The sequence below is a fragment of the Bufo gargarizans genome, chromosome 11 (assembly GCF_014858855.1).
Source record: "Bufo gargarizans isolate SCDJY-AF-19 chromosome 11, ASM1485885v1, whole genome shotgun sequence".
In the NCBI taxonomy this organism is placed as follows: Eukaryota; Metazoa; Chordata; class Amphibia; order Anura; family Bufonidae; genus Bufo; species Bufo gargarizans.
The window spans coordinates 71,095,426-71,120,411 of NC_058090.1; the positions used below are offsets into that span (position 1 = coordinate 71,095,426).

The following is a 24,986-nucleotide window of genomic DNA, read 5'->3' on the forward strand; positions in this document are numbered from 1 at the left end:
CCTTTGTTGATTTGGATGTATGGTTTGGGTCGTTGTCATGCTGAAGTTCCTCTTCATGTTCAGCTTTTTAGCAGAAGCCTGAAGGTTTTGTGCCAATATTGACTGGTATTTGGAACTGTTCATAATTCCCTCTAGCTTAACTAAGGCCCTTGTTCCAGCTGAAGAAAAATAGCCCCAAAGCATGATGCTGCCACCACCATGCTTTACTTGTGGGTATGGTGTTCTTTTGGTGATGTGCAGTGTTTTTGTGCCAAACATATCTGTTGGTATTATGGCCAACAAGTTCAACCTTGGTTTCATCAAACCAGAACACCTTTTCCGGCATGCTTTTGGGAGACTTCAGATGTGTTTTTGCAAAATGTAGCCTGGCTTGGATGTTTTTCTTCGTAAGAAAAGGCTTTCGTCTTGCCACTCTACGCCATAGCCCAGACATATGAAGAATATGGGAGATTGTTGTCACATGTACCACACAGCCAGTACTTGCTTTAATGTTGCTGTAGGCCTCTTGGTAGCCTCCCAGACCAGTTTTCTTCTCGTCTTTTCATCAATTTTGGAGGGACGTCCAGTTTTTGGTTAGGTTACTTTTACGCCATATTTTCTCCACTTGATAATGACTTCACTGTGTTCCATGGTATATCTAATGCCTTGGAAATCTTTTTGTACCCTTCTCCTGACTGATACCTTTTAACAACGAGATCCCTCTGATGCTTTGAAAGCTCTCTGTGGATCATGGCTTTAGCTGTGGCTAAGAAAATTTCAGGAAAGGCCAACTAGAGCAGCTGAACTTTTATTTGGGGTTTATCAGAGGCACTTTAAATGATGGCAGGTGTATGCTGACTCCTATTTAACATTATTTTGAATGTGATTGCTTAGTTCTGAACGCAGCTACATCCCCAGTTATGAGGGTGTGCACACTTACGCAACCACATTATTTTATTTTTATTTTTTCCCTTCACCTAAAATATTTCAGTTTGTTTTTCAATTGAGTGGTACAGTTTATAGGTCACATTAAAGGTGGAAAAAGTTCTGAAATGATTTATCTTTGTCTAATTGTTCTACAGCACAGAAACCAGACCTTTTTATATCCACTGTACGTATTCAATGAGCTACATACAAATTTGTAGATCCGCAGCACACATTGGCATGCTCTTCATGTCGTGCAGGTTTTGTTTGTGTACATTTTCTGCAACATGTGGATGAGATTTAAAAAATAATAATCTTTTTGCTACTGTAAACACATCTTCTGCAGAAAATGTGTCTAGTGTGGCTGTACCCTAAAAAATTCTGTAATTTTTTTTAATAGGAGGAAGATTTGAAGTGGGTAGAAGAGAACATTCCTTCATCTGTTACTGATGTGTGAGTATGTCTAGTTCATAGTAGGTGCAAAATATATAAATGTATCTAGTGTTTCACTCCTAGAAAAATGCCATCCATTCATGTTATTGAAAGGAAAACTGAAGACCACATAATGTAATAAGGCTAGGATTACATCTGCACTGGAGGTTTTGGTGAGAGCCTCCATTGCAACCAAAAAAAAAATATAAAAAATACCAGTATCTAGCCACAGGCTTGTACTTATTTGCCTTATTTATTGATCTGCCCATACGTTGTCTGTAACTAAATAGTAGTAACAATAGTACTGGACTACAAAACTCAATTTGTCTCCAAAGCACCAACAAGATACTGTTGACAGATCGACAGACCTGGTACTTTGAGTATGTAAAGTTTTTTTGTTTTGTTTGTTTTTGCTTTGAATCCGCATTGTAACACCTGTCTCAGTAATGCTACTTCCAGGATTTGTATATCTGGCATATGCAGGACACCACCAATGCCCAAAGAATCCCATTCATTATAATGAATTCGGTATTAATTTATCAGAATGTGGTATTCATGAGAGAGATCGGGCAGAACCCAACATAAATTGGTTAACAGTAGAGTTGAGCGGACACCTGGATGTTCGGGTTCGAGACGTTCAGCCGAACTTCCCGAAAATGTTCGGGTTCGGGATCCGAACCCGATCCGAACTTCATCCCAAACCCGAACCCCATTGAAGTCAATGGGGACCCGAACTTTTCGGCACTAAAAAGGCTGTAAAACAGCCCAGGAAAGGGCTAGAGGGCTGCAAAAGGCAGCAACATGTAGGTAAACCCCCCTACAAACAAATGTGGATAGGGAAATGAATAAAAATAAAAATTAAATAAATAAAAATTAACCAAAATCAATTGGAGAGAGGTCCCATAGCAGAGAATCAGGCTTCATGTCAACCACCAATGCAACAGTCCATTGTCAGATATTTAGGCCCAGCACCCAGGCAGAGGAGAGAGGTCCCATAACAGACAATCTGGCTTCATGTCAGCAGAGAATCAGTCTTCATATCATAGCAGAGAATCAGGCTTCACGTCAGCCACCAATGCAACAGTCCATTGTCAGATATTTAGGCCCAGCACCCAGGCAGAGGAGAGAGGTCCCGTAACAGAGAATCTGGCTTCATGTCAGCAGAGAATCAGTCTGCATGTCATAGCAGAGAATCAGGCTTCACGTCAGCCACCACTGCAACAGTCCATTTTCATAAATTTAGGCCCAGCACCCAGGCAGAGGAGAGGGGTCCCGTAACAGACAATCTGGCTTCATGTCGGCAGAGAATTAGTCTGCATGTCATAGCAGAGAATGAGGCTTCACGTCACCCACCACTGCAACAGTCCATTGGCATATATTTAGGCCCAGCACCCAGGCAGAGGAGAGAGGTCCCGTAACAGACAATCTGGCTTCATGTCAGCAGAGAATCAGTCTTCATGTCATAGCAGAGAATCAGGCTTCACGTCACCCACCACTGTAACAGTCCATTTTCATAAATTTAGGCCCAGCACCCAGGCAGAGGAGAGAGGTCCCGTAACAGACAATCTGGCTTCATGTCGGCAGAGAATCAGTCTGCATGTCCTAGCAGAGAATCAGGCTTCACGTCAGCCACCACTGCAACAGTCCATTGTCAGATATTTAGGCCCAGCACCCAGGTAGAGGAGAGAGGTCCCGTAACAGAGAATCTGGCTTCATGTCAGCAGAGAATTAGTCTGCATGTCATAGCAGAGAATCGGGCTTCACGTCAGCTACCAGTGCAACAGTCCATTGGCATATATTTAGGCCCAGCACCCAGGCAGAGGAGAGAGGTCCCGTAACAGAGAATCTGGCTTCATGTCAGCAGAGAATTAGTCTGCATGTCATAGCAGAGAATCAGGCTTCACGTCACCCAACATTGGAACAGTCCATTGGCATATATTTAGGCCCCGGCACCCAGACAGAGGAGAGGTAAAATGAAAATAAAAATAGGATTGAATGAGGAAGTGCCCTGGAGTACAATAATATATGGTTAAGGGGAGGTAGTTAATGTCTAATCTGGACAAGGGACGGACAGGGCCTGTGGGATCCATAATAGTTGAAAGGATGGGCACTCTAATATCTGGATCCCAGAGTAGGCAATATGACAGTAATTTATTTATTTATAACAATACAAATGTCAACCAAAACAGATCAAAATCCTATTAAAACACAATAGATAAAATTAATAAAATTAATAAATATACTTGATAAAATATGCTGCAGAAACACTGGTATTAATAAGTGGCCTAATGGCAGCCGTAGGTTCTGATTAAGTACAGACTATGTTGCCAAGTATATTTGACTGCAATCGATTAATAACTCCACACTGTCGAATAAAACGTGAAAATAGGTGACCAGTGCATAGAAAGTATAAGAATCAAAGTTGGGTGAAAAAACATAAAATATTATTATGGGTAGGTGCAGTATATGATAAGTGTTCGAATGGTTGCGGTAATCAGCAACCGTGCAAAAATGACTGTGGAGATTTGTCCTCAAATTCAGTCTTTCTGAATGTAACAGAAAAATTCCTGGAGGTTGACTTAGTATTCCAGTATCTGATCCGAAAAATACACTCTGTTATACAATGTATCAGTCCGGCAAGTCTCTGGTTAACACCGCTATAGAGCACAGCAGCGATGATTCAATATTTCAGTAGTGAAGCTATAGAGCGATAGTATATGCACATATAATCAGTTGGTAAATTATTTTGTTTTGTTTAATTATTTTATTGGTAAATTATGCAAGTATAATCCTGTGGGATCCATGCCTGGTTCATTTTTATGAACGTCAGCTTGTCCACATTGGCTGTAGACAGGCGGCTGCGTTTGTCTGTAATGACGCCCCCTGCCGTGCTGAATACACGTTCAGACAAAACGCTGGCTGCCGGGCAGGCCAGCACCTCCAAGGCATAAAAGGCTAGCTCTGGCCACGTGGACAATTTAGAGACCCAGAAGTTGAATGGGGCCGAACCATCAGTCAGTACGTGGAGGGGTGTGCACACGTACTGTTCCACCATGTTAGTGAAATATTGCCTCCTGCTAACACGTTGCGTATCAGGTGGTGGTGCAGTTAGCTGTGGCGTGTTGACAAAACTTTTCCACATCTCTGCCATGCTAACCCTGCCCTCAGAGGAGCTGGCCGTGACACAGCTGCCTTGGCGACCTCTTGCTCCTCCTCTGCCTTGGCCTTGGGCTTCCACTTGTTCCCCTGTAACATTTGAGAATGCTCTAAGTAGCTCGTCTACCAACGTGCACTTGTACTCGCGCATCTTCCTATCACGCTCCAGTGCAGGAAGTAAGGTGGGCACATTGTCTTTGTAGCGTGGATCCAGCAGGGTGGCAACCCAGTAGTCCGCACACATTAAAATGTGGGCAACTCTGCTGTCGTTGCGCAGGCACTGACTATGTGTGCCATGTGTGGCTCATGTGTGCCAGGCTGCCCAGGGGTAAGGACAAGCTGTCCTCTGTGGGAGGCGTATCGTCATCGTCCTGCCTTTCCCCCCAGCCACGCACCAGTGATGGGCCCGAGCTGCGTTGGGTGCCACCCCGCTTTGACCATGCTTCATCCTCATCCTCCTCCTCATCCTCCAGTAGTGGGCCCTGGCTGGCCACATTTGTACCTGGCCTCTGCTGTTGCAAAAAACCTCCCTCTGAGTCACTTCGAAGAGACTGGCCTGAAAGTGCTAAAAATGACCCCTCTTCCTCCTCCTCCTCCTCCTCCTCCTCCTCCTCCTCCTGGGCCACCTCCTCTTCCATCATCGCCCTAAGTGTTTTCTCAAGGAGACATAGAAGTGGTATTGTAACGCTGATAACGGCGTCATCGCCACTGGCCATGTTGGTGGAGTACTCGAAACAGCGCAACAGGGCACACAGGTCTCACATGGAGGCCCAGTCATTGGTGGTGAAGTGGTGCTGTTCCGCAGTGCGACTGACCCGTGCGTGCTGCAGCTGAAACTCCACTATGGCCTGCTGCTGCTCGCACAGTCTGTCCAGCATGTGCAAGGTGGAGTTCCACCTGGTGGGCACGTCGCACATGAGTCGGTGAGCGGGAAGGCCGAAGTTACGCTGTAGCGCAGACAGGCGAGCAGCGGCAGGATGTGAACGCCGGAAGCGCAAACAGACGGCCCGCACTTTATGCAGCAGCTCTGACATGTCGGGGTAGTTGTGAATGAACTTCTGCACCACCAAATTCAGCACATGCGCCAGGCAAGGGATGTGCGTCAAACCGGCTAGTCCCAGAGCTGCAACGAGATTTCGCCCATTATCGCACACCACCAGGCCGGGCTTGAGGCTCACCGGCAGCAACCACTCGTCGGTCTGTTGTTCTATACCCCGCCACAAATCCTGTGCGGTGTGGGGCCTGTCCCCCAAACATATGAGTTTCAGAATGGCCTGCTGACGTTTACCCCGGGCTGTGCTGAAGTTGGTGGTGAAGGTGTGTGGCTGACTGGATGAGCAGGTGGAAGAAGAGGAGGAGGAAGCCGAGAAGGAGGAGGTGGCAACAGGAGGCAAAGAATGTTGCCCTGCGATCCTTGGCGGCGGAAGGACGTGCGCCAAACAGCTCTCCGCCTGGGGCCCAGCTGCCACTACATTTACCCAGTGTGCAGTTAGGGAGATATAGCGTCCCTGGCCGTGCTTACTGGTCCACGTATCTGTGGTTAGGTGGACCTTGCTACAGATGGCGTTGCGCAGTGCACACTTGATTTTATCGGATACTTGGTTGTGCAGGGAAGGCACGGCTCTCTTGGAGAAGTAGTGGCGGCTGGGAACAACATACTGTGGGACAGCAAGCGACATGAGCTGTTTGAAGCTGTCTGTGTCCACCAGCCTAAATGACAGCATTTCATAGGCCAGTAGTTTAGAAATGCTGGCATTCAGGGCCAGGGATCGAGGGTGGCTAGGTGGGAATTTACGCTTTCTCTCAAAATGTTTGTGAGATGGAGAGCTGAACGCTGGCGTGTGACATGGTTGAGACGCTTGGTGACGGAGGTGGTGGTGGTGTTGGTGGTACATCCCCTGTTTGCTGGGCAGCAGGTGCCAACGTTCCTCCAGAGGAAGAGGCCGAGGCGGCAGCAGCAGAAGAGGCCGAGGCGGCAGCAGCAGAAGAGGTAGCAGGGGGAGCCTGAGCGACTTCCTTGTTTTTAAGGTGTTTACTCCACTGCAGTTCATGCTTTGCATGCAGGTGCCTGGTCATGCAGGTTGTGCTAAGGTTCAGAACGTTAATGCCTTGCTTCAGGCTCTGATGGCACAGCGTGCAAACCACTCGGGTCTTGTCATCAGCATATTGTTTGAAGAAGTGCCATGCCAGGGAACTCCTTGAAGCTCCCTTTGGGGTGCTCGGTCCAAGATGGCGGCGGTCAGTAGCAGGCAGTTGCCCACTGCTCCCTTTTTTGCTACGCTGTTGGCTCGGTCTCACCACTGCCTCTTCCTCCGAACTGTGAAAGTCAGTGGCACGACCTTCATTCCATGTGGAGTCTAGGACCTCATCGTCCCCTGCATCGTCTTCCACCCAGTCTTGATCCCTGACCTCCTGTTCAGTCTGCACACTGCAGAAAGACGCAGCAGTTGGCACCTGTGTTTCGTCATCATCAGAGACATGCTGAGGTGGTATTCCCACGTCCTCATCATCAGGAAACATAAGTGGTTGTGCGTCAGTGCATTCTATGTCTTTCACCGCTGGGGAAGGGCTTGGTGGATGCCCTTGGGAAACCCTGCCAGCGGAGTCTTCAAACAGCATAAGAGACTGCTGCATAACTTGAGGCTGAGACAGTTTCCCTGGTATGCATGGGGGTGATGTGACAGACTGATGGGGTTGGTTTTCAGGCGCCATCTGTGCGCTTTCTGCAGAAGACTGGGTGGGAGATAATGTGAACGTGCTGGATCCACTGTCGGCCACCCAATTGACTAATGCCTGTACCTGCTCAGGCCTTACCATCCTTAGAACGGCATTGGGCCCCACCATATATCGCTGTAAATTCTGGCGGCTACTGGGACCTGAGGTAGTTGGTACACTAGGACGTGTGGATGTGGCAGAACGGCCACGTCCTCTCCCAGCACTAGAGGGTCCACTAACACCACCACGACCATGTCCACGTCCGCGTCCCTTACTAGATGTTTTCCTCATTGTTATCGTTCACCACAACAACAAAAATATTATTTGGCCCAATGTATTGTATTCAAATTCAGCTGAATATAAATTTGAGGCCTAGTATTTAGGTGCTGGGTGACAGGTATGGGTTTACTGACAGAATTAGACTTGGAAATGCACAGTAGCGTGTGTGTGAAGTTATTCAGAATGACCCTATGTGCACCTTGAATATTATATACCCTTTTAGGGATGTATTTAAAGTAGGCCTGATACAGCAGAAACCACTAAATTAGGAAATTGCTAAATTGGGAATTGTATTTCAACCCAGAACAAAAACTGTGCTTTGACGGACACTAAATAACTTGCCCAGCCACAACAGTACAGCAGTAACGACAGATTTAGCTGGATATAAACTTGAGGCCTAGTATTTAGGCGCTGGGTGACAGGTATACGTTTACTGACAGAATTAGACTGGGATATGGCCAAAAAATAACCACACTATTGATGGTTAAATGCACTTGGTGTGACAGCTTGACCAACCACACTACTGAGGGTTAAATGCACTTGGTGACAGGCGCAGCTTGCCCCTGATGTTGTATATGGCCAAAAAATAAACAGACTATTGCTGGTTAAATGCACTTGGTGTGACAGCTTCACCCTCATGTAGGCTTTAGCCAAAAAACAACCACACCATTGAGGGTTAAATGCACTTGGTTGCAGCTTGTGCTTGGCGCACCACAAGACACAAAATGGCCGCCGATCACCCCAGAAAAAAGTGACTGACAAACGGTCTGGGCAGCCTAAAAACAGTGAGCAATTGAGTATCAGCAGCTCAATGATCCACAGCTGCAGATCGATCACTGGATGGAGTCTTTTGGAGGAGTTAATCAGCCTAATCTCACCCTACTGTCGCAGCTGCAACCTCTCCCTACGCTAATCAGAGCAGAGTGACGGGCGGCGCTATGTGACTCCAGCTTAAATAGAGGCTGGGTCACATGGTGCTCTGGCCAATCACAGCCATGCCAATAGTAGGCATGGCTGTGACGGCCTCTTGGGGCAAGTAGTATGACGCTTGTTGATTGGCTGCTTTGCAGCCTTTCAAAAAGCGCCAAGAAAGCGACGAACACCGAACCCGAACCCGGACTTTTACGAAAATGTCCGGGTTCGGGTCCGTGTCACGGACACCCCAAAATTCGGTACGAACCCGAACTATACAGTTCGGGTTCGCTCAACCCTAGTTAACAGCCAAACAAAACTCAATATTTATTGCCCCAATTGTGTTTCAGAAACACCCCATATGTGGCCGTAAACTACTGTACTGGCACACGGTAGGGTGTAGAGGGAAAGGTTTTGGAAGGCAGATTTTACTGGACTGGTTTATTTACATTTTAAGCCCCCCTGATGCACCCCTAGAGTAGAAACTCCATAAAAGTGACCCCATTTTGGAAACTACAGGATAAGGTGGCAGTTTTTTTGGGACTGTTTTTAGGGTACATATGATTTTTGGTTGTTCTATATTACATTTTAGTGAGGCAAGTTTACTAAAAATTGAAATTCTGAAATTTCATCTCCATTTGCCATAAACTGTTGAGGAACACCTAAAGGGTTAATAGTTACGTTTGTAAAATTAGTTTTGAATACCTTGAGGTTTATAGTTTCTTAGATGGGGGTCACTTTTATGGAGTTTCTACTCTAGGGGTGCATCAGGGGTCCTTCTAATGGGACATGGTGCCCAAAAAAAGGCCATCAAAATCTGCCTTCCAGAAACCATACGGCGTTCCTTTCCTTCTGCGCCCTGCCGTTTGGTCATACAGCAGTTTATAACCACATATGTGGTGTTTCTGTAAACTGGAGAATCAGGGTAATAAATATTAAGTTTTGCAATGTAAAACAAGTTAAAAAACACAAATAAAATACATCAATATAACCACAATGGGGTAGATGGATATTGATCAATATCCATAAAGGGCTATTCAATCCTCTGGCGTGAGTGGTGTTCTAGAGTTCTTTATAGGGCCTTCTGATATGGCCTTAGTTTCCAGCAGAGGTCCACTATGACCACAATAATAGGTGATGGGTGTTATAAATGCCTATATAGCGCTGAAGAGGATTCTTGCAATGGACTAATACTTTTTTTTATTATGTCGAACTTCAATCCCGAAGTATTTTTATCAGAAGAAAAGGATAACGGTATTCTCGGCTGATCCGCCGCTTACCTCCTCTTTGTAGAAATAATCCACGTGTGTCCGCGGTATTTGTCGGGGAGCGGGTGAGAGATACCGGGTGATGTATGAGACACCGGCGTCTCACGTTGCTCCCCTCGATGGCCGCGTTCAGAAGTCCTCGCGGGATTGCACTTACGTGGCTTCCTGTTTAGTCCGGTAGTGACGTCTTTCCTATATTCGATTCGAAGATTTGGAAATTCGATTTTTCGAATATTAAAGTCCTGTCTGCATGGCCATGCGACTAAAGAGATTTCGACGGGTGTATGGCGTTTACCCAGACGCGTTTCGGGAATTATAACTATCCCTTCCCAGTTACAATTCCCGAAACACGTCTGGGTAAACGCCATACACCTGTAGAAATCTCTTTAGTCACATGGCCATGCAGACAGGACTTTAATATTCGAAAAATCGAATTTCCAAATCATCAAATATAGGAAAGACGTCACTACCGAACTAAACAGGAAGCCACGTAAGTGCAATCCCGCATGGACTACTGAACACGGCCATCGAGGAGAGCAACGTGAGACGCCGGTGTCTCATACATCACCCGGTATCTTCACCCGCTCCCCGACAAATACCACGGACACACGTGGATTATTCCTACAAAGAGGAGGTAAGCGGCGAATCAGCCGAGAATACTGTTATGCTTTTCTTCTGATAAAAATACTTCCGGATTGAAGTTCGACATAATAAAAAAAAAAGTATTAGTCCATTGCAAGAATCGTCTTCAGCGCTATATAGACATTTATAACACCCATCACCTATTATTGTGGTCATAGTGGACCTCTGCTAGAAACTAAGGCCATATCAGAAGGCCCTCTAAAGAACTCTAGAACACCACTCACGCCAGAGGATTGAATAGCCATTTATGGATATTTATCAATATCTATCTACCCCATTGTGGTTATATTGATGTATTTTATTTGTGTTTTTTAACTTGTTTTACATTGCAATTTACTTTCTATAAATGTGTGCTTTATGGTAGAGTGCTCGCCCAAACACAATTCTTTATTTCCAATCTAATCCTGAGAGATAGGGCGTCCTCTCCCTGGGTTCGTAGCACCATACCATAGGCTATATAGGAGAGCAGCCACCACCACTACTATAAATATAAAGTTTTGTTTGGCTGTTAACCCTTGCTTTGCTACTGGAAAAAAAACGGTTCAAAATGGAAAATTTGCCAAAAATAGCTGTTTTGGCACAGATTTTATTCAATTTTTTTGAGGGGTTAGGTCAGGGGGTATTTTTATAGAGCAGATTCTTACGGATGAGGCGATTTCTAATATGTCAACTTTTTTTTATTTATTTTAGTTTTACAAAATAATATTTTTGGAAAAAAAAATTTTTGGTTTGTGTCTCAAGTCTGAGAACCATATATTTTTTTTTCCCCAATTGTCAGTGGCTAAATGGAATTAAAATTGGGGAAGGGGATTATAAATGTAGTACTGCATGGAAGTGTGGTACTCCCTGAAGCAACCAATAATGCAGAGGCCCAGGGCACATGTCACACTGAGTAGTGGTGTCTCTGCACCTTTTTTGGGTCTGTCTCGTCTTTCCAGTATGAGGGACTACACCTGGAAAGTGTTGGCCAGAGACGATCAAGGCGCCTCCAGTTCCCGAGGTACTCCGGCCTGCTCTTTCCAGGTCAGAAAAGATCAGGGCCTTGAGGACTGCCTCTTAGAACTGGAGGAATTTCCCTGTGTTGCCAGCACTCTTGGACAGCACAAAAGAGTTGTACAAGGCAACCTGTACCAAGTAGACTGCAACTTTTTTGTACCATGCCCGGGTTTTGCGCATGGAATTATATGGCACTATACCGATTGTAGTCGACAATACAATCAGACTTGAGGACCGTTGCCACGGTACCTCGCACAGGGACAGGGGTGATGCCGTTACCGTGAATTGTGGACAGTACAAGGACATTCCTCTTGTCCTTATATCTAACCAGCAACAGGTCTCCACTGGTAAGGGTACGGGTCTCACCCCTGGGGATAGGTACCTGGAGGGGGTGGGTAGGGAGGCCGCGTTGATTTTTCTGCATGGTCCCACAAGCGGATGTGGATTTGGTGGTGAGGGACTGGAACAAGGGGTTACTAGTATAAAAGTTAACCACGTACAGGTGGTAACCTTTATCTAGCAGTGGGTGCATAAGGTCCCACACAAGTTTCCCTCTAACACCCAGAGTGGGGGGACATTCTGGGCGTTGAAAACGGGAATCTCGACCCTCATACGCACAAAGTGTACGAAACTTGTAAGTGTACCCTGAGGTACTCTCACAAAGCTTGTACAGCTTCACTACATACCTCGCCCGATTAGAGAGAACATACTGGCGAAAAATGAGTCTCCCCTTGAAAGCAATGAGCGACCTCCCTTCCAGGTACATAGGCCTCAAAAAATTTGGCCCTAAAGTGTTTGATGACCGGTCTGATTTTGTACAGGTAGTCATAGGCAGGATTACCTTTGGGGGGACATGCTGCATTATCTGCATAATGCAGGCATTTCCGTATGGCCTTAAACCGGGTACGTGTCATGGCCATACTGTAAAATGGGGTCTGGTAGAGGACATCCCCACACTTCAGTAATGCCTGACACTGTTTTTTTTTATTAGGCCCATGTGCAGCACAAGGCCCCAAAACGTCCTAATCTCGGCTGCACTGACCGGAGTCCAGCCACCGGCCCTAGCCAAAAAGGAGCCCGGTTGTTGAGCAATGAACTGTTGGCATACAGGTTCTTTTCTCTTCACCATTAGGTTCACAAAGTGGTCACTGAAAAAAAGACTAAAATAGTCATATTCCATGAAGCCCACTGTGGGAATCTGGATTCCTGGTTGGCCAACAAAATCAGGAATCGCAGGGTCAAAATGCTCTGGGGTACACCATGCAAGTCCACCGGTAGGGGGCTCCGGTGGACTTAACTGGTGGGCCGGAAAACTAGTACGAGCCCCATAGCTTCTCGTACTAGTGTGGGCCACAGGGTTCCTAGCATGGCGGCCCGGGGGAGGCAAGCTGCAGCACCACTGGGGGGGTCTAGAGTCACACAGCTGTGCTGTGGACCCCAGACATCCGATTAGGGTGATGCAACAGTTAAAGTTTTTTTTTTTTCCACTAAACTTTCCCTGAATATCCCTGCCTAACCTAACCACCTTTTAGTGCCAGATGGCACTGTCGATGCAGCGCTCCTCTCTCTTCGGCTCCCGAACACAGAAAGGAGGAGGAGAGGCGCACTGCAATAATTTGAACCGCCTGCCCCTGCAGCCAATCAGAGCCGATCCTGAGAGGTGATGTCACCTTCACCTCTCAGGATTGTAGGATGGTGATTGGTGGTGTATTATCACACCACCAATCACCATCCTGTTCCGGGTTATCCCCAGAGACCCGAATAACCCGGAAACCGCAGGTCTGAATTGAGCTGCGGTTTCTTGCGATCGCTGACACGGGGGGGGGCACAGGGTCCCTGCACCCGCTGCGCGGTGGTGATCGGAACTACACAGGACGTACCAGTACATCATGTGTCCCCAAGCGGTGGCTACGTGGTGATCTTGGCGATTACATCCATCACACCATCAGAGCTGAATAATATTGCAGTGTAACTCAGAAGTTGCTGGACCACGACACCAGAATCTCAAAAAATCCAGCTTTGTTAGATTTTTTTTTTTTTTTTCCCAGTTCTGGGGTTAGCTATTTGTGAGGGACACTGCAACCCAATTAATTTCAATAGCTATACTGATACACAACACATTCTGCAATTAAAGCTACTTTCACACAGAAAAAACACAATAAGAGGAAGACATTAGTAAAGGCAATACAATTCCATAGTCTTCCTCCACTGGATGTGACTTACTGCAGCTGCACTCCCAGAAGACTCCATCTGTCCTGCTGCCATATCCGACATATTGCCTGCTCTGCATGCCCTCTTAAATCTCTCCTTACCTGCAGATCTCAGATCAGCAGACGACTTCCGTCTTGATCTGCCACGCCAAATTTAGCTCCGCCCCCTTACGGCCGTCACACAACCCGGAAGTCCCTGTGGAACGCCTTTACTAATGCCTTCCTCTCTTATTGTGTTTATTCTCTCTCTCCTGTGTGCCTGTAGAGTGATAAAGATGGGGTTAAAAAACCAAAATCCTCTCTTAATACTAAAAAGTGTGTGAGTTGTTTGACAAAACTGTCAGATAGTGCGTCCAAGAAACTCTGTAAATCTTGCACTGCTAACATGGCTAAAGACTTGGTCCCATCCGTTAGAGATGAACTAAGGGATGTGAACAGTCCACATCTAACCCTGACCCGACTATGCATAGAACTAAGTCACGGGGTAAAAATTACAAATCTTTTTCTTTGAACCTAGATCAGGATTCAGATTCAGATAGTGATGATTTTGTTGATTCTTCAGGCTCAGACACAGAATTTAGAAGCTTTCTATTTTCTTCAGAAAGCTTATAAAAGCAATTAGGACGACTATGGATCTTTCTGACGAAAAGGTTCATAGGTCTGTTCAGGATGAAATGTATGGGGGTCTCGAGCACAGAAAAAACGGGTTTTTCCAGTACATACAAATATGTAAGAGTTGATTTAAAAGAGAATGGAAATCTCCAAATAGGAAGTTATTTATTTCCAGAACTATGAGGTGTAGATTTCCCTTTAATGATGAGGTTGAGACTCTGTTAACCTCTTGCCCCATGGTTGATGGTTCCCTTTCAAAGTTGGTTAAGGGATCAAATTCTCTTCCCTTTGAAGATATGGGATCATTAAAAGATCCTATGGACAAGAAAGTAGATTCCACAAAAAGGCCTGGGAAGCTGCTGCGGCCATATTTAAGCCCAATTTAGCTGTAACTTCAGTATCTCAATCCTTAACAGCAGTTAGAAGTCCTTCTTAAGCAGGTTAGGAATTATGATACCCTAAAGGATTCTTTCCCTCTTTTATTAAAAGCAGTAGACTTTTTATCTGATGCGACAGCGGAGTCAGTTAGAATGGCCGCCAGAACCTCTAGTCTATTGGTAGTAGCAAGGAGGGCCCTATGGTTAAAATCATGGACTGGGGATGTTGCATAAAAAATTTAATTGTGTAATTTACCCTTTCATGGCAACTTAATGTTCGGGCAGGATTTAGAGACTATATTACAGAAAGCAGCGGACTTTCCGTTTTCTAAAGCTGAGAAAAGGGGTCCATTTCATTCCAAAAGAACAGACAGAGGAGGACAGTGGTCAAAAGGGAAAAATCTAAATATGGGAAGGAACAGAGGTTTCATGTTCACCCCCAAAAACTCGGAAACTTAAAAACAATGATGCCAAGATTCAAGTGGGGGGAAGGCTACAATTTTGCCTAAAAGACTGGGAAAATATCACCCAAAATGCATGGGTGCTAAACATTATAGCAGAAGGTCTCGATATTACCTTCAGTCTTCCTCCCCCGGCAAAAAATGTCAGGATAACACCCATTCAAAAGACATCTCTCCTTCAGGAGTCTCTCGAGGAAGGTGTCTGGAATCTTCTATCTCAAAGAGCCATTATTCCAGTACCTTATTCTCAGCTAGAAAAAGAATACTACTCAACAGTGTTTTTTTGGTGAAAAAGCCCAGTGGGAAGTTCCGTTTGATCCTAAATCTAAAAAAATTGAACAGATTCATAAAATACAAAAAGTTCAAGATGGAATCCCTAAGGTCAACCATAAACTTATTTCTTAGCATCAATAGATTTAAGACATGCATATTTCCATGTACCAATATGCAAAGAAGTTTAAAGATATCTGCGGTTTGCGGTATTTCTGGGGAAAAAGTTGTATTATTTCCAATTCCAGGTTCTTCCCTTCGGGATCACCTCGGCGCCGAGAGTGTTCACGAAGGGGATGATAGAGGTCATGGTACATTTGAGAAGACAAAATATCTTAATAATACCCTATTTAGACGACCTACTTGTGGTAGGGAACTCAGAGGAAAATCTAAAGACAAATATATCAAAAACATGTCAGATTCTGTCCCAATTAGGGTGGATCATAAAAGTCAAAACTCGCCCCTTCACAGAGATTAATCTTTTTAGGCGTCTGCTTGGATTCCATACTTCAAAAAAATGTTTCTTCCAGCCGAAAAAGTATCAGAAATCATTAAAAAAAAAGTATCAAGATTCACAGAAATTGCAAGTATACAGACATGGAGAGCGACGCCAGGGGGTCTCACTGCACTTACTATTATCCCTGGGCGCCGCTCCATTCTCCCGCTATGCCCTCCGGTATCTTCGGTCACTAAGTTATGGTAGGCGGAGTCTGCTGTAGCGCTGGCCAATCGCAGCGCAGAGCTCACAGCCTGGGAGGTTATTTTCTCCCAGGCTGTGAGCTCTGCGATGCGATTGGCCAGCACTACAGCAGAACAAGGGCAGACTCCGCCTACCATAACTTAGTGACCGAAATCTCCACCTACCATAACTTAGTGACCGAAGATACCGGAGGGCATAGCGGGAGAACGGAGCAGCGCCCAGGGATAATAGTAAGTGCAGTGAGATCCCCGGGCACCGCTATCCATGTCTGTATACTTAGTTCACAATTTCAGGATCGGTGAAAGGTCCTCTTTAACTTTAAAAGCCAAGTGACTTTCAGATGATATAATACCACCATGGCGGCTAGCAGAAAGGTAGTGACCTCAAAGATTTATTCCAGAGTCTGGTCAAAATTTTGTGCCTGGTGTTCTCAATCTAAAAATTAATGCCAGATTTTTTTCTATTCAGACGGTATTAGGATTGTTACAATCTGGTTTTGAAAAAGGGGTTACGTCCTAATATTTTAAGGGTGCATGTATCAGCATTGAGTTCAGTTTTTTATATAAAAATCGCTGACCACCCTTGGATCATCAGGTTTTTAAAAGGGGCAGATAGATTGAAACCCTTTTTTAGACCTTATGTTTCTTCTTGGGACCTTAATCTGGTCCTTTCAGGGTTAACTGTATAGCCCCCTTTGAACCGTTGTTAGATGTGTCCTTAAAATATATTACACTAAAGGTCTTTTTTTTTAGTGGCTATCACATCAGCTCGCAGAATATGTGAGATTCAGGCACTTAAAGGGCTTCTGTCACCCCCACTAAAGTCATTTTATTTTTTTGGCTAGTTACATTCCTTATAGCGCGATATATGAGAATATAATGTTGTCACTTACTTTCATTCGGCCGTTTCTTAAGAAAACAAAGTTTTATAATATGCAAATCAGGTCTCTACCAGCAAGTAGGGCGTCTACTTGCTGGTAGCCGCCGCAAAAAACCGCCCCCTCGTCGTGTTGATTTGACAGGGCCAGCCGCGATCTCCTCCTCCGGCCGGCCCTGTCAGTATTTCAAAAATCGCGCGCCTCTGTTCATTCGGCGCAGGCGCTCTGAGATGAGGAGGCTCGTCTCCTCAGAACTCCCTCAGTGCGCCTGCGCCGATGACATCACCGAAAGAGAAGACGTCATCGGCGCAGGCGCACTGAGGGAGTTCTGAGGAGACGAGCCTCCTCATCTCAGAGCGCCTGCACCGAATGAACAGAGGCGCGCGATTTTTGAAATACTGACAGGGCCGGCCGGAGGAGGAGATTGCGGCTGGCCCTGTCAATCAACACGACGAGGGGGCGGTTTTTTGCGGTGGCTACCAGCAAGTAGACGCCCTACTTGCTGGTAGAGACCTGATTTGCATATTATAAAACTTATGAAAGTAAGTGACAACATTATATTCTCATATATCACGCTATAAGGAATGTAACTAGCCCAAAAAAATATATGACTTTAGTGGGGTGACAGAAGCCCTTTAAGATAGTGGAACCTTTTCTCATGATATTTCCAGACAGAATGGTGTTTAGGTTGGATTCTTCCTTCCTGCCTAAGGTGGTTACCAATTTTCATAGACAGGAGGAGATTGTGGTTACTTCCTTTTGTCCCAATCCAAAATCAGAAGGTGAAGAAAAATTTCACAAACTTGATGTGTGCAGAACCATCTTAGTTTATTTAGAGGCCACCAAAGATTTCAGGAAATCAGACTATTTGTTTGTCCAGTTCCAGGGAAAATGTAGAGGTCATAGAGCCACAAAAGACTCCTTAGCCAGATAGATTAAGTCGGCAATATTAGAATCTTACAACTCTATGGGGGTCTCTCCGCAAAGAAATTTCAAAGCCCATTCCACAAGATTGATTTCCACTTCTTGGGCAGAAAAGGCTAGTGTTTCAATAGAACAGATTTGTAGGGCAGCAACATGGTCCAGCCCTCATACTTTTATAAAGTATTATAGGGTAGATACTCGGTCAAAACAGGAGCTTTCCTTCGGTAGGAGAGTTTTAGAAGCGGTTGTCCCTCCCTAGTTAGTATTGATCTGATATATCTCATGGTATGCTGTCATGGAGGATGAAAGGGAAAAAACATATTACTTACCGGTAACTTCCTTTTCATGAATCCTCCATGACGGCAGGGATCCCCCCCCCCCCCCCCCCCCCCAAAAAAAAAATTACAAATAAAATAAAAACTTTTATATAAAGTAGGTGTTAGGTATATGTGTGCAAAAAAAAAAAAAATTATATATATATATATATATGACTTGGAAGATCCAGAAGACACTGAGGATATGCTGGAGGAGGGTCTTTTATACTTCCTGTCCCTACCTGCTTGGAGGCGGGTCATCTCTCATGGTATGCAGTCATGGAGGATTCATGAAAAGGAAACTACCGGTAAGTAATATGGTTTTGCTGGATCCGGCAGGGATCAGCAAAAACGCTTTCGTCATGATAATACAACTAGTGGAAAATTTGCTTTGTTCCAAATTAATTTGCGACGAATCGCATAAAAAAAGGCTATTTTCGGGCTGCATAGAGCCTTTATATCGGTGTAGAACACTGTGCCTTACAGTAACACGCATAGGGATTGTGCTGGGGTAGTTAAATAATACTATTAGTCAGTATGACATGCAGATAAAAGCCATCGCTATTAGAATCACACTGCTTCTATTTTTCTCGTAATTGGAGTGAAATATGACAATTGGAGTGAAATATGGCAATAAACGCTTTTAGCGCAGTTAACAGAAAAAGTGGCCTGCGTATATATTCATCTTTTTCCACAGATAAAAGCAACTAATGGCTTTTCAACATGGCACCTGCACCCCAATAACTAATTGCTGGACAGAGCTGTTTTATGACTATCTGGATCTCCAAGTAATGCTTCCCTGCACTAGTAAATCGCTTTTATTTATTTTTTTATAGGTTTTCTTTCACTCTCCCTAGCGCTTGCATACATGTCTGTCCCTGAACAAAGTAGCATGGTGGATGGTAGACTCTAAGATGGCCGCTGTATTTATAGGGCTGTGACATCACCGGGCTGGCTGGCTGCTGATCGGCTGTATGCATGGCATTATGGGTCATCCTGCCTTCCCAGAGTTCCTTGCCCATGTCCTCACACATGTAGCGCCATTGTAGCCGGCTAGCCGCCATGTTAGGAAAAATTGTGATTCGTTACCACGAAGCATGAGGAAATTAGCATTAGTTCAGAATCACATTTTTCCTGAAATTAAGTAGCTTCAATTCACTCATCTCTACTCACCACCCATCCAGAGGGACTTATGAATTGATTGTTCCCGCACTCCCCTCTCAGTTCTAGCTCCCTGACTCCCCTGCACTTTTGGTCTCCATCAACATCCGCACAGTCAGGGTCAGGTGCATTCCTGCAGCTAATAACTGGCCTCAGATGAGATGTGCTCCCCAAGCAGCACATCACATGTCAGTCATTGTCTGCAGTGGCACACGTGACCCTGTCCATGCAGATGTTGACAGACTGGTAACAGAAGTGCAGTGAACAGCCAGAGAGACTGAACCAAGCAATGGGGAGCAGGTTAGCATGTTTCTCTTCACAGGTTTAGCTAGCTGGGAGTGGGATTTAGAAAGAAACAAAAATCCCTGACAATCCCTTTAAAGGGAACCTGTCACTGGGATTTTGTGTATAGAGCCGAGAACATGGGTTGCTAGATGGCCGCTAGCACATCTACAATACCCAGTCCCCATAGCTCTGTGTGCTTTTATTGTGTAAAAAAAAACCGATTTGATACATATGCTAATTAACCTGAGATGAGTCCTGTCCCTGACTCATCTCACATACAGGACTCATCTCAGGTTAATTAGCATATGTATCAAATCGGGTTTTTTTTACACAATAAAAGCACACAGAGCTATGGGGGACTGGATATTGCGGATGTGCTAGCGGCCATCTAGCAACCCATGTCCTCAGCTCTATACCCAAAATCACGGTGACAGGTTCCCTTTAAGCACTAAGATGCACAATGTAGATATTTAGGCCTCTTTCACACGGGCGAGTTTTCCACACAGGTGCAATGCGTGAGGTGAACTCATTGCACCTGCACTGAATCCGGACCCATTCATTTCTATGGGGCTGTGCACATGAGCGGTGATTTTCACACATCACTTGTGCGTTGCGTGAAAATCTCATCATGCTCTGTATTGTGCATTTTTCACGCAACACAGGCCCCATAGAAGTGAATGTGGCTGCTTGAAAATCACAAGCATCCTCAAGCAAGTGCGGATGCGGCTGCGATTTTCGCGCATGTTTGCTAGAAGACTAAAAACAGAAGGGTCCAAAAACAGAGCCTGGAAACTATAGGCCGGTAAGTTTAAAATCTGTTGTGGGTAAACTGTTTGAAGGTTTTATGAGAGATGCTATATTAGAGCATCTCAACGGAAATAAGCAAATAACGGCATATCAGCATGGCTTCGTGAGGGATCGGTCATGTCAGACTAATTTAATCAGTTTCTATGAGGAGGTAAGTTCTAGACTTGACAGCGGCGAATCAATGGATGTCGTATATCTGGACTTCTCCAAAGCATTTGACACTGTACCACATAAAAGGTTAGTATATAAAATGAGAATGCTCGGACTGGGAGAAAACATCTGTATGTGGGTAAGTAACTGGCTCAGTGATAGAAAACAGAGGGTGGTTATTAACGGTACACACTCAGATTGGGTCACTGTCACTAGTGGGGTACCTCAGGGGTCAGTATTGGGCCCTATTCTCTTCAATATATTTATTAATGATCTTGTAGAAGGCTTGCAAAGTAAAATATCAATTTTCGCAGATGACACTAAACTGTGTAAAGTAATTAACACTGAAGAGGACAGTATACTACTACAGAGCGATCTGGATAGATTGGAGGCTTGGGCAGATAAGTGGCAGATGAGGTTTAACACTGACAAATGTAAAGTTATGCACATGGGAAGGAATAATGCAAGTCACCCGTACATACTAAATGGTAAAACACTCGGTAACACTGACATGGAAAAGGATCTAGGAATTCTAATAAACAGCAAACTAAGCTGCAAAAACCAGTGTCAGGCAGCTGCTGCCAAGGCCAACAAGATAATGGGTTGCATCAAAAGGGGCATAGATGCCCGTGATGAGAACATAGTCCTACCACTTTACAAATCATTAGTCAGACCACACATGGAGTACTGTGTACAGTTCTGGGCTCCAGTGAACAAAGCAGAGCCGGAGAGGGTCCAGAGGAGGGCAACTAAAGTAATAACTGGAATGGGGCAACTACAGTACCCTGAAAGATTATCAAAATTAGGGTTATTCACTTTAGAAAAAAGACGACTAAGAGGAGATCTAATTACTATGTATACATATATCAGGGGTCAGTACAGAGATCTGTCCCATCATCTATTCATTCCCAGGACTATGACTGTGACGAGGGGACATCCTCTGCGTCTGGAGGAAAGAAGGTTTGTACACAAACATAGAAGAGGATTCTTTACGGTAAGAGCAGTGAGACTCTGGAACTCTCTGCCTGAGGAGATGGTGATGCTGAGTACAATAAAGGAATTCAGGAGGGGCCTGGATGTATTTCTGGAGCGTAATAATATTACAGGCTAAAGCTACTAGAGAGAGATCGTTGATCCAGGGAGTTATTCTGATTGCCTGATTGGAGTCGGGAAGGATTTTTTTATTCCCCTAAAGTGAGGAAAATTGGCTTCTACCTCACAGTTTTTTTTTTTTTTGCCTTCCTCTGGATCAACTTGCAGGATGACAGGCCGAACTGGATGAACAAATGTATTTTTGCGGCCTTATGTACTATGTTACTACTATGTTACTATCGGGATGGGGACCCGATCTTTATTATTTTTCCTTATAACATGGTTATAAGGGAAATAATAGCATTCTTAATACAGAGTGCTTAGTAAAATAGTGAGGAAGGGGTTAAAAAATAGATTAATTAAACTCTCCTTAATCCACTTGACTGTGAAGAAGTTCGTGTCTGGGTACCAAACATGCCTTTTTTTCCTCACGCGCGTGCAAAACACATTACAATGCTTTGCACTCGCGCGGAAAAATCCCACATTTTCCTTCGACTCACCTGCTTCCTATCCGACCTCACACGCGACACCCGTGTGAAAGAGGCCTTATGCAGAATTATGTCAGGAGAAATACAGTGCAATTTCATTTGAATGACTGTTTTGTGTCTTTCTTGCAGGGCTCTCCCTGCATTATTGGATTCAGATGAGGTCAGTATGTGTTGTTTGTTTTGTTTTGGGGTTTTTTCCCTCCTAGTTGCAAAAGTATAATTTATGATAGTCATGTGCTTTGCTGTAGTGAGTCGCCCTGCACTTACTAGCAGTGAGTTGTCAGAAACTAAAGATCATGTTAATCTTGGGTTTCCATGGGGGAATGAGATAAAGAATGTAGTCCCGCCCGCCTTATTGGGATCAGACTGCATAGGTGCACGGGCCCACCTAGAGGAAAGGCTTTATTCAAGTTTTAAAAGAATATTGTCCTGCTCTCTGATTTAAAGTACAATACAATCCACATTTATTTCATTACATTAAAATGCATTCAGCATTGTGTCCAACAGACGGTTCACATATCTGAGATATCCAAAATGCGTAAACGTTACTGTCGGACACAATGCTGGATGCATTTTAACATGCTGAAATAAATATGGACCTTACCAGACTTTCATCAGAGCGCTGGCCAATTTTCAAATGAGCTCATTAACTGTTGAGTGTCTATAACTGTAAGGCACAATAAAAGTGTTAGGGACAATATTTATACAGTTCCATTAAAATTACCTTGTTGATGTAATAAAATACTGTAATTTCACTGAAGAATATGGATGTTATTATTATTATTATTTTTTTTTTTACAGGAGAGGATGATCACACATTTTGAAAGATCTAAGATGGAATAAAGAAATTGAATGAAATATGGAAGCACCAGATGGGATGCACAAAGCAGTATACTGAACATCACAGAATAGTTGCCCTGGTTGGAATCTTGAAGGAAAATATTGATTATAAAGACTTCCCTTGGAACTATTACTTTACACTTCAAATCTTTCTTATTTTAAAAAGTTCAAAGAATTTACCCAACTGTATAACATTTGTCTATACAAGCAGGAAGCTTGGAGCAAGAAAAAAAAGTTTTCACCTGATAGCATCTCCGAAACTCTGGTGTGGAAAAGAGTGCTTTGTACCAAACTGGAACAGACAGGTGTTTGCAGAACTTGCACTTTAGTTTCATGTGTTCTGATTTCCATTTAAAAGAGAAAAAAGACTGGCAGCACAGTCTATGTTTAGGTGGCTAGCTGATTTGGGGTGAACAATATGTGGAATATTTGTACATTTTATTCTTTTGCATTTTTATGGGATATTCTGTTTACAAAATTCATGCTTACCATATTTAGTATAACGGCTTTTCCAGCCTAAAGAATCAGACCTGTTTTGCTCTTTACATCTGTGTATTTAATGGGACTATAAGAGCTTTTGCATGACACTATAATGCAGCTCAGCAGCGTAAGATAACACAGGTTAAAAAAAAGGCTGCTGTGACATTTGTTTATTGGTTTTGTCAGAGAAAGTGACCTTATTACCATAGCAGCCAGTATCCAAAAACCGCCTTTTTTGCCCCAGTTAAATAACTTCATGGAATTTTCCAGCTTTTTAATATTGATGGCCTATTCTTCAGATAGGTCATGAAAATCAAATTGGTGGGGGCTAGAAACAGAAGGCTATGTTCACTGTGTGAAGAAAAAAAAGACCACTGTGATATATGGGTACTGGTTTGATTGACATAGAAAGTGACCTTATTACCCATAGTAACAACAATCCAACAACCACCTTTTATTTTTTGCCACAGTTAACAAAAAAAAAATAATTTAAGGGTTTTTTCCAGCTTTTTTTATATTGTTGACCTATTCTCCAGATAGGTCAAAAATATAAGATTGGTTGGGGCTGGAAGCAGAGGGTTCCATCCACTCTGTAGGGACAATTTGGGCGTACTGCAATCCAGCTCCCATTCACTTGAAGGATAATAGGAGGAAGGGTCATCAATTAGGAAAAAAAAAAGTGGAAAACCCTTGAAGTTTTACTCTGGTTGCTATGAGCAAAAATGCCACTTTTTGTCTGAGAGTTCAAACATATGAGGTCAAATGTGTTCATGTTCCAGAATATACTGTATGTCATGAAGTACATTTTAGGCTTCAGCAAATATGCCCACGCAACTGAAATTTCGCATAAGATGGTCTGTAGAATTTTTTTCACAGTAGTTTACATGGCACTAAAATTAGATTATAACAATTGGTGAACAACATACTGTCAACCTACAACTGGATAGGTATGATATACAGGCACATCATGCACTGGAGTTTATGAACTGTTTGGAGGCCAAAGACAAATGTAAGCTGGCCTACAGTGCAAATGGTTTTTACACAGATCTTGAACATTTTTGTCATTTGCCATTTTGATTCATGTATTTGTGCTTTTGTCTTTTTTATTGATATAAAATAACTTAAACATGCACCTTTCTGCATATTCTTCATGGATATATTTTGTCTACTAGACTTTTAATCTGCTAACCTGTAAAACTCAGGTTTAGGGTCCATTCACACGTCCGTTTTTTCTTTCCTGATCTGTTCCGTTTTTTCAGGAACAGATCAGGACCAGATCTGGACCCATTCATTTTCAATGGGTCCTGGAAAAAATCGGACAGCACAATGTGTGCTGTCCGTTTCCGTTGTTCCGTTCCGCATGTCCGTTTAAATATAAAACATGTCCTATTCTTGTCCTGAAAAATCGGATCCTGGTACAATACAAAGTCAATGGATCCGCAAAAAACGGATGACATTCGGATGTCATTCCGTATGTCATCCGTTTTTTGCGGATTCCGTTCCTGGAAACACATAACAAATTTTTTTTTTTTTTTTTTTTTTCAAAGAAATCCAAACAACTTTATTTGATTATTGAAATGTATACATGCTCCCGTTTTTTGCGGATCCGCAAAAAACGGATGACATACGGATGAC

General features: G+C 44.0%; 1 protein-coding gene across 2 annotated transcripts in view; it reads left to right on the plus strand.

The window, feature by feature from the left end:
* TMEM87A (transmembrane protein 87A) overlaps positions 1–24,481 on the plus strand; it is a 260,059-nt gene extending 235,578 nt beyond the window's left edge. For both annotated transcript variants that reach the window (XM_044271690.1, XM_044271691.1), the window contains exons 18-20: positions 1,304–1,356; positions 22,161–22,191; positions 22,833–24,481. In XM_044271690.1, coding sequence (XP_044127625.1) covers positions 1,304–1,356; positions 22,161–22,191; positions 22,833–22,874 — 126 coding nt within the window. In that variant the 3' untranslated portion in view covers positions 22,875–24,481. The remainder of the gene's footprint in view (positions 1–1,303; positions 1,357–22,160; positions 22,192–22,832) is intronic.
* The last annotated feature ends 505 nt before the right edge of the window (positions 24,482–24,986 follow it).